At 36.9% G+C, this 16,206-nt stretch overlaps 1 protein-coding gene across 1 annotated transcript in view; it reads left to right on the top strand.

Moving 5' to 3' along the window:
• The window catches only part of LOC145672145 (uncharacterized), a 39,951-nt gene extending 33,923 nt beyond the window's left edge, over positions 1-6,028 (top strand). The window contains exon 3 of the mRNA XM_081741470.1: positions 2,755-6,028. Within this exon, the coding sequence (XP_081597596.1) occupies positions 2,755-4,404 (1,650 nt within the window). The 3' untranslated portion in view covers positions 4,405-6,028. The remainder of the gene's footprint in view (positions 1-2,754) is intronic.
• The last annotated feature ends 10,178 nt before the right edge of the window (positions 6,029-16,206 follow it).

Here is a 16,206-nt window from a genome sequence, read left to right as displayed (position 1 = left end):
TGTTACAACAACTGTTCTCACATTTGGAAGTATTTTCCTTTACCTTTTTTGGGAAAGAAATGAAATGAATTGGTGGCTCTGTACACCAATCGCATCGAGTTCGAGTCCAGGTTGTGCTTCTGAGTCTACGGTAATAGCATACTACATCCTGTCCTTCATAACCGAGCGAGCGTAGGTTAGTGTTCAGTATTCGTATTTCGCAGTCAGGAGACCCAGTCTCGAATCCGTTGGCCAGCTATCCTGACTTAAGGTTTCTTCTCAGTTCTACGAGATGGGTGGATTTCGGGATTGTACCTTCAAACAGGAGTTGGCCGACTTCCTTCCACATTGTTGTTCTTTGACTTGAACTTATAACAAAATACTTTGGTTAGATTAATAATTACCTGTACCTTGGGCAGAAAGTGCTCATACATGTGCACTATACTTAGTAGAATGTTAATATCATATTAACAGAAGAAGAATGTTTTTAAGATATGTAAAATATTATTATGGGATAGTTGTTGCTATGTAAATGTTTTATGGATACCTAGTCAGCAAGTTTGTGTGCTTGACAGTTTTAAGGAAAAGGTATTATAAAGTATATCAACTAATAAACCATTTTTAACGCCGTTCATAGACGTTATCATTCCTATTAAAAAGGTGAGATTAATAGTATATAATTATTGAAGCTAATTTTTACATGCAAAGAAATACTACCACTCGAAATTTGTATATCTTACTTAACCGAACCAGGTTAACGACTATCCAGTGATAAGTCGTTGTAAACTTTTAACTTCAATGTGAATTTTTGGGGGCTCGGTGGCTCAGTGGTAGAGCGTTCACCTCTGGTGCTTGGGGTTCCGGGTTCGATCCCAGCCCCCGCCAAGTGAACTTTGTGGTGGACAAACACCGTGCTCGTGGGTTCTCTCGGGGTTCTCCCGTTTCCTCCCACTTTCTTCATTCCACCATTTCACTCATCTCTCATCATCACCGTCTCCTTTAGTCTAACCGGCATAAGCGTGGGACGTAAAACTCAAAGATTTCATTTTTTTCAGTGTGAATTTACCGTACAGGCTGTACTTACGCTATCTAATTAAACATCCTCTGTGTGTAAAGACAAAAAAAAAAAAAAAAAAAAAAAAAACAGAAAAACTAAGAAAATATTGATCTCAAAGTGTTAGGAGACAAAATGGGAAAGTTTGGTCGGACACAAAACGATATTCCGATCTTTCTATGAATCAGATTTTTGTGGTATACAGTGGATATTTTTGTTTCATCCAGTGTTTTCCCAAGGATACTTTCGAATGGGTGTTTTGCCAACCGTATCCCCCTCTCCCGCGAAGTTATGTTACTCTTGTGCACGGCACTCGTTGAGCAAATAGTGTCAGTGTATTCCCTTCAAATTTTTAATTCCTCTGTACAATTATTATTTTTATGAAGCTTGACTGCATCCCTTTGTAAAAACAAAGAGGAAAGACTTTCGTTGGGGTCTCAAGACATCGTGCGATAACTTGTACAGACAAGGTCGACCTAAAATGACCTCTGCTTTTCTTATTTGGAAGAGTACGCTTACATTTGCGGATACCATTCGCAAGAACAGGGGTAAGCTTACGTTATTGTGACTTTATTACACATATATTTACTTTACACACGCCAGTTAATATACTTTCGACATAAAACGCACTACCAATTGTCAAGAGGTGTGTCAATTGACAAAAGAAGTTTATAGAAATCAGGGAAGTGCAATTATCTAGTCTTCTTTAATGGATTTGACTTAATTACCACAAAAGGTTGTTCTCATAAGCTTTTAAAAGCTACTCATTCAGCAGCAAGGGAAGCTTATTCTTCTAACTTAAAAAAAATAAAATAAAATAAAAATAAATAAAGGAGAGAAAGATTATGAGGCTCCTACAGCATTGAACAATAGGGTCAGTAAATATCTGGAATGACTCCTTTGCTCCTAACCATCTTTTCTGAAGATACACACCAAGTATAAAGGGTTGGCCACACCCTTGTAACAATCACGTTCTTCGTACCCTGTTGTGAGAAGACAGGCGAGCTTCAGAATGCGTGTACAGGTATATGTATATATATATATTTGTCCGTGCTTTGAAACAAGTAATTTTCAGCATTTAAAACTGCTTTGGTTGCTTGTTTGTTGCTAAACCAGCCCAGTTAGAATGCAATGCTTCTTTTTTAAAAAGGCTTTGTGAATCTGTCGGTGGGAAAACAACAAGGAGTGCGCGCCCTCATGACTTCCAGAACAGAAACTTCTTTTTCTCTTCTCCTCTCATAACTTTTATACCGCCCATCGTCCCTCCCCTCCCTCAGGGTACCTTTTTCTTTCTGTTGTTTTTATTCATTTTTCCTACCTGTTAGCTTCTGCATGGTTACTGGATGAATGCTTGAGCATGGATGGAGGTTTGGTCAAAAGGCTTTTTTTTTTCTCGCTTTTTCTCTACCTCCGTTCATGAAAGCTCGAAGCTCTGCAGTTTCCCACGGTAGAGTCCGGCAGGTACCGCTATCTACACTTCCGTACCTCCTGAAGAAGCACGGGGAGCAGAGCACTGTGGGAAAGTCTGGTCCGACTGACCTTTTAACATTAATAATAGGACGTCGAAAAAGAAAACATATCCAGCTAGAGTTGGTGGTGCTGCTGGTGCCTCATATGAAATCTTTTTTAATTTATCTTTTCTTTTTTGAAGATAGATCATTTATAATTCTTCTCTTCTTTTATGATGGGTGTTTTCAATGATTTTTTTTTTCTCTTTACAGCCAGCGCGCCACTCAAAACTGGAAAAGGCGGATATATTGGAAATGACGGTGAAGCATCTTCAAAATGTTCAGAGGCAGCAATTAGCAATTGCCGTAGCAACAGATCCAACGGTGCTACAGAAATTTAAGACTGGTTTTAACGAGTGCGCTGGAGAAGTTGGTAGATACATTAGTAGGATTGAAGGTGTGGACCCTGCAGTTCGCCAGAGACTATTGTCTCATCTGGCTTCGTGTGTGTCAGGACTCCAGCAACTTACGCCATTTTCTTTTAGTGCCATGGCTGCGCCAGGACTTGGAGGATTTCCGTTGACAAACCCTTTACACATCCCGGTAGGATCCAACACTGCTGGTCTACCGTCAGTTTTACCGCAAGTCCCCTTCCCCGCTGGTGACGTCAACAATAATCACGCTAGGCTCATGAGTGGTCTTCAGTTAATTCCCAGCCGCCTCCCGACAGGCGAATTAGCGTTGTTACTACCGGGTAGTGGGCAATTACCTGGGGTATTGCCGTTTTTCCCGCCAGTACAATCCTCTGTGACATCATCATCCTCGTCCTCAGCATCAACAACGGGTCCTCCCAGTGCTACAGTTACAAGTGGTGCAATTGGTGCAGATAGATCTCATCCCAGTGCTTTCACGGCAGTGACGCGAAATATTAGCCCCCCTCCTCCGACTATTAGACCCAGAAGTCCTCAAAGAAGACCCCAAAGCCCTTTAAGCCCTGTATCTACATCGAGTGGTGCATCTCTAACATCAGAATCATACCAAAGTCCCAGTACACCAACCGCAACTGTTGCACCTCAAAGTGGAATTGCCCCAAGTGTTCAGCAACAATCCCAGTCCCATATTGCTCATGGACAAACAGTGACGTACAATGCAGGTTTACCGTCTGTAAGTGCGCCACCTCCAACAGAACCAAGGTTCAAAATACCATTAGGTAGTCCTTCAACGTGTGGTAGCTATAAGACGTTTCATTTGCCCGAAAATGTAAGAAATTCAGGACAGCAGCAACAACAGACCTCGTCTTCAGGAAGTTCTTTCTCGTCAGACATGAGTTCCACATCGTCAGAAGTGGCCGCCGTGACAACAACAGTAGGTCATGAAATGCAACAACAATCAGAGTCCGGTGATTTGGCGGAATTTAATAATGAAAGCATACCTGTGATACGTAACGTGTCCGTTCATACAGATTCTTCTGCTTTGAATGCATCATCCAGTTCTGTTCCGCCACATAACGTAATTTCCGTACCATCTTACAGTATAACAGCTCCAGTGTCTGTTAGTGTAGAACATCCACGTGACACAGGAAAAGATCCCCCATTAGACTTCTCTATGAAGAAGGACAAGGAACCTCAGCAGCAAGTGTACCCTTCTCCTCGTATTCCTCCAATGGTGGAAGTTACAATGAGTCCCAAAAGACCTCTCAACAACCCTAGCTTTGAAGACAAAGGTCCGCCAACTAAAGAACCAAGACTATCACTACCTTTCGGTACAGACTCAAGAACAAGTGAACTCAGCAAAGGATGGAATTTTAGTGAAAATCCCAAAATTGTGAAAGTAGAACCATTGAGATCAGAAAAACAAATGAAGATTGACGATTTTTCGAAACCTTCGACATCTTCTAATAAAGATATGTGGAGACCTTGGTGATCCAATAGGCTATTCATGCTATTATTGTCATAGTCCTTCAATTAGTTATGATGAAGCAATGAACTCGTTCACCTAGTGCCTTCAAAGATTTTTATTGAATATAATTTTCCGGAATTTTTATAACTAAAAGTACGTAATTATCAGTGACAAGGCCAGTGAAACATATTTCAGCTAGGTCAGTAATTTAAAATAATGATACCATAATGGCTAGTGAAACAGTTAATAGATTTAGTAATTTATTTTTATGAATACAATATTTAAATGTCTTTATTTGCCATTTTATCGTGTGAATATATGCAAACGTATCCAATGGGGTGGGGATCTGAAGTCAGATTGCCACATCATATTTAAGAAATTAGTGTTTATATTAGAAAACTTCTCTCTTCGCAAATTTTAATGGAAGGCAACCAGTGTCATGAAAATATAATGAATCATAACTAACTATTTGTTGACAGTAAATTACATTTTTCGATAATATCTCCTATTGACCAATACACTTGTAATTTTAAGGTAATTATTTGCTTATGATTTTCTATATTGCTTGATTATCATGTACTGATCAATACGTTTACAGTGTTAGAAATTCTATAATAATTTCTAGATTGGTACAGTACTTTCTGCTGTTTTTTTTTTCAAACGAATTTTTCTTGTTGATTTAATTACATGATTTATGTTTTAAAGTAGAGAAACACACCAAGGCAAAGCATATATTTTACGCTCGACTCTAGCCACGTAGCATACATATTTGTAATCAAAGCAGTCGGCTAGGGTAGCGCGTAAAAAAATATGACAAAGCAAACTGTACATATCTTTTAATTTTAAACAGCATACCATACATTAGAGTTTAGGGTACGAATTTTCTTTTTTTTTTCCTTTCCTTTTTCTAAAGCTATTTACGTATTTGATCTGTATTTTACAAAAATTGAATTTATCTTTCGCACACATGAGCCAAAAAAATTCTATAAAAATTACTTGATGATATATTGATTGTATTAGTATTTATTAAATGTTGCAAGTAAATATATCTATAATGATTTCTGTAACTTAGAATAAGTTTCTTATTTTTGGAAAGCTATGTTTTTAAGGATTGAATCAACTTACCAGGTAATCGCCATTATTTTTCAATGTCTTGGGTCATGTTCGAATTATTTAGTGCACTCAAAATCAGTAATCGATGCAGATGTAGCAATTTTACCGTCAAAATGCAATAATTCACGATAAAAATAAGTGTTTTAACAGGTCAATTTATATTTACGATTTACTGTAAACTATGAAAAAAAAATGTTAACATAAGTACTTCATACTGTAAGTGCAATTACTTCAGCCAAAATGGAAGCATCGACCAATGTATACATTACATGATTAGGTTATGGTATGCAAACCATGCAGTCTAACTCTAGACCGTCAACATTTTTTTTTCTTTAAATGATTCATTATGCACTTTTATTTCACAGTGCATGCTCAAATAATTCAGAACTAACTGATAAATGTGCACAAACTGATGTGCCATAAATAAAGATGGTTGCTCCACTGCTCAAATATCACTCTTTCTTTGTGAATTAACAGATTTCACCCGTCAATTTCAAAAGTGGCCTCGTATTCTTAATCTCTACCAGTTTTTCTTTTTTTAAAAAAATTAGTTAACGATTTTCAGCTGAGAGTTTTTCACTTGAAACATGTGAAATACAACTAAATTGATACTATAAAGTGCAACATATTCCTTCACACATGCTAAGATATGACACATGTTCGAAAAAATCCAATAGTTAAATGTCGGTAATGTCCGATTATTATTTTTTTGTTAGTATATTATTCTAAAGAAAGCAGCTAACTCTCTCTCTTCTACGTTTAGAGGCTATTGACTAATAGCTCTAGTGAACTGATAAAAGAGTGCCCTGATAATTTGTTCGAATATACGAATTTTAAAGAAAATACACGTGGTAGGATTTTTGTAAAAAATATGTAATTTTTAACGTATTTAATTTTTGTAAACTTAAAACAAACATTTTACAATATAATTGGTAAAAGAACTGATTATGTTGACAAAAGTTCTATTTTCCAACGTTTTTCTTATTGATAAAGTCATGGAAACACATAATATTGAAATTTCATTTTTTCTTAATTCATATTTTTAATTCTTTTATTTAACAAATTTTTTTGAAGATGTTCATATGTTATATGTTTGTTGAAAGATACCAACGTTAGTAATTAAAACTATAAATATTAACGATGTTGTTAATTAGTTCAATGTATTATAAACTTAATAGTGCAAAGAAATATCCGTTCTTTCCTATTTTAGGTTAGGTTCAGCAAAAGATTTACTTTAGAAGAACTTTACCGTTTTACATATAACTACATCGTTCAAGTAATCCCCAAAAAACAAGCGAACCTGTGCTAGATGGCCACTAAAAGTACGAATCTAACTGGGTCAAAGGAGAGCAGAGCTGGAGGGTCCGCGTAGTAGCACGGGGCTGCGTTTGTATGGAACAGGCGCGTCAGCAACAGTGCGTATGCGCGTATATAGTAGAAACATACCCTATTCCTCATATTAGTAGGTATCTTACCTGTTGAATACTTTTATCCATGACTAAATACACTGCATTCACATACAAGGTCCATCACAGCTTCCTTATGGACTATTGCGTGCTTAGAACCGTGCACTTTGATTTAAATTTCTTGACATTATTAGGACATCAGAGGTAAGATCCCATATATTTTGAATACTGTTTTAAAATACCACATAAGTTTCATAAATTTATTCTAACCTAAAATAGGATAGAACCGAGACATTTAAAAATGTATATGAATACGTATATTTTATGTATTATAAAATTATATTTTATTTATGATCTGTGGTAGCTATGATATGTTGACAATTTGGTACTAAATTATTTGACTCGACGAAAAGTTGAAAGCTAGAAGGGACATTTTTTTCATCTTTCCTTGCAGCATGCGTATAACTGCAAACGTAACTACCTGAATAGATTGGGTAAGATATATTGTGCAGTCCCACATTGGGAAACATATATCGTGTAGTCCAGGTTTAGGTAAACATACTTCCATTTACAATATATTCACTTCTTTCGTCAGGAATTTTACTCTTCTTACCTTAGAAAGTGTTTCTTAAGGGAGGAGTTCAATTACTGGGTGCAGATTCACTTCAGACGGTCCTACCCGTTATGAGCTTAAATTAAACGTGGTACTTATGCTAAAATGTACACTCCAAAATACACTAACCAACTTGTTCTAGATGTCCACTAAAAAGCGAGAATTCGATCTAACCGAGTCAGAACAGGAGCGCAGCAGGGGGCACACACTGTGGAGGTGAGGGGCATTCGTAAGGAACAGTATCGTCAATGATGGTTGGTAGACGCTAAACGAGGATTGTGGAAAAACACTTTGTATGGCCTAAAACACATGTGCGTATGACAGCTTTCCGATACTTTCTACGACCACTTTGTACATTGCCTTGAAATACCACTTCACTTCATTATAGGTTCCTTACGGAGGATGACGTGGTAATAGGCACACTTTGCATTTCATATTTCTACCTTAGGCCTATTATACACGTCAGAGGTAAGATTCGGACATATTTCGAATACTTTTAGATTAGTCTTCCAAAATAACAACACATTTCTTCCGTAAATTTTACATTTCCATGTTTACTTGAACTGGGACAGCACTATTACATACACTTCCTTTTATCCAATTTTTCGGAAGTCTGTACTCGAGGCGGATCTAGAAGATAAAAACTGGGGGGAAGGGTGCACCTGGAACCCAACTATGATAGGTATGTCATGAATTTACTATAAACTTTCAATAGTGTATAAATAATAGCTTATTATATTATTTTCGTCACTCAAAAAACTGGGGGACCTAGATCCCTCGGTTCCGAGCTAGAGCTGCCACTTTTCTGTACAGCTTTCATGTTTCTGAACATTCCTGTCCCAACTGCCAGTAATGAGGGCCCATTTTCTAGCTTAAAATAACAATAAACTTAACAAGGAGCACCATGGGTCAAGAAAAAAAATTGAAAACAGTTTCTTTCCATCAAGTAGTCGTTGGCTGGGAAAGTGAATTTTGAAGAAGTAATGGAACATTTTACCGAAGTTCAAGCAATAAAAGATTTTCAAGATACGAAATATGTTAAAGAAAACATGTAAAAAACCTAGAAGTATATATTTGGAGTTGCATATTACTAATATGTGGGATAAAAAAATAATTATAAAATTTATAAGGATGACAATTGTTAACTATAGAAACTGGAAGAGGGGAGTACCATAGAAGTTTACCAGGGGGTTGCAAGAATTTAGTTGCACCCCTGCTTATAACCAGTAAATGTTTGTTTCATTCTCTTCCTTGTTCGGACTCTTTCAATGCATTGTATTCTACCTTACTTGACATATAAACGATAGGTTAACTTTCCATTTCTTTGTTGTTTCAGCAATCACATTTTCCATCTTCCCAATCATCATGACCTAATAGTCCATAATGACCTAACTTCAGTAAAGTACAGGGGACATGCCCCTCTTCCCCCAAATGCTACAAGTTTGTATGAGATTTCAGTGGTAGCAGTTCGTAAATTCTACCTCGTCTTCATAAAAGAGCGAAAAATTGTCTGGTTCAACCCAAAAATCAAAATTTTGGTAACACTTCTGGCTAAATATGGGAAAACCTCAATTACACCGGTTATTGTTGCCCTGAAAATTACCTCAATATTGAATTCACAATAACCACGTTAAAAATTACGCGTCAAATGGCTAATATTGCCATAATTTTTTAAAGTTTGTTAATTAAATGTTATGTATAAGAAAAAAAAAGTGTTAAACGTTTTTAAGAAAAGAAAATGAAGGTTCATTTATACAAAAACAAGACAATTCTTTAATCTTTATATGTACTGTACACAGGCCAGTAGCCAACCCAAAAATATAGGGGGCTCGATAGAAGTTGGGGGGGGGCGATCCAACCATATTATAGTTCATTTGCAAGGCTACCATGAAAATTTTAGGGGGGCCCGGCCCCTAGACCTCCCTTGGATACGAGCCTGACTGTACATGTAGAAGAATACAAAAGGGAAAAATAAATATCCACGCACCAGTGCCGTAACTTTGAGCCTTCCTAGAAAAAATATGAAATATGAAATTTGGCTCCCACAGAATTTAAAATCTTAAACTATTTTTGGTTAGTTTTAAGTTTCCAGATTAAATTTACGATTAATCTTAGAGATTTATTGTTTAGATGATGGGCCAACAGGAGTATCTTAAATTATTTCAAGTTTCATTGCAAGTTGTATAGTGGGCCCACTCAACGTTTCGCTAGTTTAAATTGAGAGGATAATATTTCATATAACTTAAAATATTAAGAAGTAGGCCTACATTATTTCTGGGAGCCCTAATGGTAGAAATAGCTCCATATCATATTAAATTTTATTCTTTCCTGCTTCTATGAAGTGAAGTTATTTAATGCTTCGTTTATAACTACATTCACGTTGATATAGAGTTGCCAACTGGCCGATTTTTCACCGGTCTGGCCGGATATGTTGATGTTATTTTGATTAAAGCCGGCGACCGGTACTAACTTCTTACCAGCCCATTTATGACCGGTTTTTTAAATCAAAATTGTCGCGTAAAGATTAATATACTTTTGTCAATCTGTTTCGATAATTTTAAAAGAAGTGACAGTCAATGGTAAATACAATAAAACGATCAATGCCGATTTCAGTTTCTCATTCATAGCACAATGTATGTATTAAGCTTATTAGTGTGTAACCATTTCAATTCGAGGTCTCCGTTTGGGTGAACATTTATTTGTAACCACTCCGTGTAATCTGGTTGCTGTTCGTGGTTTGTGGTCCTACCAATAAGTATTCTCCTGAGACTGGAACTTACCTGGACAGGATGATGAAGGACCTCTCCAAGAAGACTTACAAATTGTTCCCAAATCGCTCGTCAGTCTCAATGATGAGATGAGCATTAGGCGCCGAGAGGTTCGGGTGTCTCGTCTCGAAAACCTGGCGGACGATCAGATGGTCATCCAGACCACAACGCGCACAAACATCACTCACACCAACAACGAAAACACACTAGGTTAAATAACGCTATACTTATTTATTAGAACACTATTATATATATAAAAAAATAATAACGAAGAGGAATGAACACAACACTGAACACAGAATATGTATAATAATTTTCATCACTAAAATCGCAATTTGCCTTTCTATGCAATGTAGCCCTTTATATATATATATATATGATTATAATTCAGATTTCACTGCAAATGCTTCTCTCACACGATTGACGTACTTGGGGGATTAGCACTGGGGAAAAGTTGTTAGGACAATTCCGCGAGGGATCCAGTTGCTGCGCCAAACAATCCTGAAGCGTAAAGATGAATCTTCAGCAAATTAAACAAGAAATTCTCCAAAGTAGAATGCTGATGTTGGAGGGCGCGTATATAACATTTTAAACGCACAAGGTTTGTGAACCTGGGACTTCACTAGTTGGGGCTAGCCGTAAGAAAACGTCCTTCACCGGCTAATAGCTTGTGCTCCTTAACACGCAATCGTACTTGGTTCCCGACGCAACGTGCGTGGTGGCTGCGTACAATACCGGAGTCAAACTCTCTGAGCACCAAAGCTCAAGGTACGGGCTGCAATGGTCGACTCAAGAGTGTTGGCAGTTCATTTCAAACATCACTCAGTTAACTCACCTGTATGCACATAAAACAGAATACGGAAAATAATTTATGTCAATCTTAGTCAACTGCCCACAATGGATGAGACACTGCGACAACTCGGGCGTGCGAAAGTACAGATAAGGGACTGCAAAGCAACGCAATTGGTGCCACTATGGTCACTTGAATACCTGTTCTGGTCTAGACTGCTTTAATCTATTGCAATGTTTCATAAGCGATTAAAGAAAACACTTAATTCAGTTCCCAATAACTATAGAATATATACTATGTATATAATAAGTCAGGGAGAAACACTGAAATGGTTCGTCACTAACTGAAACTTTCTCACCAAAAGCAATGTTTTAAATGTATATATGAAAAAGCGATGAAAGACTTCTTTGTCCAATTGTGTGGGAAAGAAGCAATTCCCACCGAAGAAAGAACTTATATGCGTCGCAGAATAAAGTACAAATCGAAAATAAGAATCACTGTCTTTACGAAATATACAGAGCGTCCACAAAAAATACTTCTATAACCTGGTGGTGGTTATAAGTGAGTGTACTAAGGATATGCGGAATGCAGGTGCTAATACACTTTTGTTTGCGATAGTACATTTCTTTTCCATGAATGCGTCCCAACAGAGATATTTCACACTTAGATCTATAGAATATCATAGGGAATTTTGAGGGAGTGCGGGTTTTTTTATTTTGCAGAGTTGGCAACCCTACGTTATCGTTGGGGATCATTGCTGGATCTAGGCTCGGACCGGGGGGAGGTCGCTAGGTAACTCAGTTTTTTGAGTGACAAATGTAATTGAAGCTATTATTTATATTTTTTGAAAGTTAATAGTATAGATTTGACTTTTGTTCTTTATTGAAAATTTTTTGAAACATTAGATATGGTTGCAGTTGTAACTTTTCTGTTATGCAATGTGTAAAACAATACTTCAGGTCCACAGTGTCAACGTCCAACCTAGGCATAATATCCATACGGACAGAGTTAATTTGGAAACCCAGGACCCATGAAAAATTGTAAACTCACGATATATTTATCATAGTCTGGGTTATGGCTAGCACATCATGCTTTTACTTTCTAGATCCGCCACTGACGGATTGATGAGAGTGGTCCCTGGTTTTCGGTAGCGACATTCGGTCGATGTAAATAGCTTTTTAAGAGCAACCATCGTGAGTGAGGTTTTTCCTGGATTTTTCCCATTCGCACGTGGCCAATGCTGGTATGGTACCTCACATATTGGTCCCAGGCATTTCCGTCCTTCCCCATTCCTTTCCCCTGCTCAATTCTCAGGAAATTGTGATGGCCGAGGGACGCCATCCCTCATACCCACGTGATGGGTTAACATGCCCATATATGCTGAAAGCCATTAATATAATTCCTATCTTAATCTAATAGAGGGAAGCTTAAATGGAGTCAGTTCCCTTTCTGCTGTCCCTAACCCCCAAAGTTGTAGCTTTGCCACATATACTAAAGGCGAAGGTGGAAAGTTATTGGTGATGGGGGAGCAAGTACGTACCGTCGAATACAAAGGAAGTACTACAAGAGCGCTACCTGGAGAGTGAAGTCTCAAATTAAATATAATTCTGCTTGCTTAAGTAGTATTTTACATCGACCTCGAATTTCGAGCGCAATAACAGGAATTTTGGTATCGAAAAACCTCGATAATCGCGATATTCTTATATTCAAATCTTGAGCATGATCTACAATACTTCTTTTGCTTCGATGTCTTTCATTTTTAACACTAGTACCCGTACAAACTGTGATGCAACTTTATAAATATAGGTCTACTGTATAACTATGTATATAGTGGTAATTTGTGACAAATATCAGTGTTGCTGATAAAAAAAAAGTAATTGTAAAGAAAAAAATAATTTTAAAGCTTTCTTTTTTTTTTAAAAAAAATATATTGATCTCTTTTTTTAAAAGATATATATGTATTTATGTCGAACAATTTAAAACTATAGTCAATTATATTACACTGTATATACCTGAAAACAAATATGCTTAATGAAAAATATATGTAATATAAAAAAAAGCACAGTTTATTTTGTAAATATTGCACAATTTTGTAATAAATGCAACTATGTTGTACATTGAAACTATTGTGTACTTCTTTTTCCGTTCTTATTTTATCATTTTTATTTGTAAATTTATTGTGTTATTTTTTTTGTTATGTTGATCAGTGGCGTACCCAGAAGTTTATCAAGGGAGGTTCCAAACTTTCAAGATCATATGAGTCATCCAGTTCCAAACTCAGAAAATCTCGGAAAACTGAGAAAAACTGTAGGATCTGTGTGTTTTGTAAAACTAGAAATATTTGAGTGTGTTCATGTAAATCACTTCAACACCCTCAAATATATGCAATTCTACAAAATATATCGATTCTACAGTTTTTCTCAGCAGGCCGGTAGCCAGAGGGGGCCCGATCTAACCATATTATATTTCATCACCATATTATAGTTCATTTCCAAGCCTACCGTGAAAATTTTGGGGCTGGTAAAAATTTAGGGGGTTCGGCCCTCTAGACCCCCTTGGATACGGGCCCGTTTCTCAGTTTTGCGAGATTTTCTGTAAATGAACAAGAGCCGGTTTGAAACTAGACAACTCATATAATTTCAGATGATTGTATACTTACCTAAAGATGATAAATGATTGCTTTTGCATAAAATCTTGTTAAAACTCAGAAACCCTCCCTTGGGTACGCTACTGCTGGGGACCATAGGTAAACCATTGAGGATACTAAGATAAAGCTAAGTGAGGTTATAATCAAGAGAAGGCGTTACCTTCTGCGGCCCGCCCATCTTCAGATGGAAATGAAATTGCATTACAAAAAAGCGTGAGATCGAGTCAGCGAAAATCTCATTAATGATAGCGACCCTGGGTTTGAACGAGTGTGAATCTGAAGTACTGTCAGCAGGGGCGTCAAATACCGCAGTGGCTGAGTTTGAGATTTATATACATTTTAATCATTACGGTAATAAAATTTTAATGAAACCATGAAAATTTACGTATATTGGAGGATCTTTGCTTTCAAAAGAAATCTGAAATGTCACTGCTGACTGAGTCTTATGAAAAATATATCAATGCTATAGTAGTGAATCCAGATTGAAAGATGGCAATCTCTGATTGATGACTTGTGCTGGACAACTAGTGTTGAACATGAGACCAGACGAGAAGAAAAATAAGGCTAGTCTCGTCTCGATTATCAAATACCTGTTCTGTCTCGTTTCGTTTTGTAAATGTATGTGAAAAAATATATGCCATGAATTTCTTTTCTTGTCAATTTCTTCTAGAAGTTATAAGAATTTTTCCTTCGTCACGAGAGATCTATAAACGGAGTGATAGAACAATATTTAAAACAAGGATGTTATAAAATAGAGGATCTGCCCATATGTGTCTTCGTTCTATTAGTTCAATGAAACCAAAATAAATAAATAAATAAAACAAAAACAGCCGAGCATCTGCACGTCTGATTGGCTATTCTCGTTTCCGCCATGAATGGTGGCTCAAAATATTGTGAACTTATTGGGCGGAGTAGGGGTAGCGAAACTGTGACGTATGGCTTCACGATGTTGTTGTATAGGCAGATTCTCTATTTTATAACATCCTTGATTTAAAGCATATTGTTGGAGTATACTGTGTAACAAAAAAATATAGTATAAGAGTATTTAGGTGCTCTTCCCGCTGAAACTGTGGAGACTGTGGCGCCACCACTCAAGGAAGTTGGGTACCACGAACTACTATACTAATGCCACATTGACTTGATCCCTAGTCTTTCGTTAGAAACGCTGCTATCGGCTGAAGGAATTCCACTGGCTTTGTCTCGCTTAGCAACAGCTGAACCCTCATTGGCTCAACGCGTGGGTATGTGAGGGTGTGAGCTTTAGTTCGCATTTTTGCCACGACTCAAGACATTTTGGCAGCACAATAAAAGCAAGAACGAATCAAATCAGAGCGCGTGAGTTTGATAGAATTAGCCAATGATACACGTAGCTACTGCCAATAGCAGACGATGCAGTTAGTTACAACTCTAGCCGGTAGTGTCACATTCGTTGCATTGTGGGAACGATTTGAATTTCCATTAGGAATATAGGGAGTGGTTCATCAGGGTGATCCAGTGTTGTGTAACAACTTGCGTATCCTTGAACGTTGATTAGAGCTCTTCATTATGTTCCTATTATCATTTTGTCAATTTGTCATTTTTATGGTATGATTCATATAGCACTAAAAAAGGTTTAAAGATCTAAGACCTGGGTGAACTAGTGTTGCCTACGAAGGTTGGCAAACATGTCGTCTCGTCTTGAGAACGATACGAGGATTGTCACGAATATATAGTTTCGGATGCACTGCTTGTGTCGTTTTTGAGAAAGTGATACCAACCCATGAGAAAAAATCCATTTCGTGGATTTTTTTGACAATTATTCGGGATGGGATAAAGGGATTTTTTCGTCGAAATTGACACCATACATGGGATTTTTCACTATATGTATAACCCACGCCAAAAAAAAAAAAAAAAAAAGATTACGAGCGAGTAGTAGTCATAATGAATCATCAGTAAGTATGTCAGTGTTGTAAACTTTTAATCTGAAGGTCTTTTCTTTGTTTATCGGCAAAGTTCATGCTAGTGAGGAGGGACTTAATCATAACGAAATTAATGCACTGGTTTCTGAAGAACGAAGAAAACAAGACAACGAAACGAATGAATGAAAGAAGAGAATCAATTTTTAAACGTTCCACAATTAATGTATGGAGAACTAAGCTTTTGTAGTATCATTCGGTTTAGTGTAAGTCGATGGCTCCAAGGTGTTCTGACGACATAATAAAATATGCTTGTTCTCGATTGAGGAAAATAGTTATTGACAAACTTTTGATAAACGTAGAAGGTCGAAATTTATGACTCATTAACAGGGCCTGGATCTTGGTGACAAGTCAACTTTTTTTCTGTTATGCATAGGACAAGGCAAGTTCAAATAAAAATGTTATTCATCAGCTCTAGGTTTTAAAAATATATTTTTTTAGGGTCAACTTTTGGTCACTTTTTGCCGCTTTGAAGTTTCAGGTCATTTTTTAAAAAATATTTTAAGGTAACTTTTAGGTCACTTATGGTCTTTT

Source organism: Thermobia domestica, chromosome 15, assembly GCF_964235325.1.
Source record: "Thermobia domestica chromosome 15, izTheDome1.hap1.1, whole genome shotgun sequence".
NCBI lineage: Eukaryota > Metazoa > Arthropoda > Insecta > Zygentoma > Lepismatidae > Thermobia > Thermobia domestica.
This window is presented reverse-complemented; position numbering and strand designations above follow the sequence as displayed.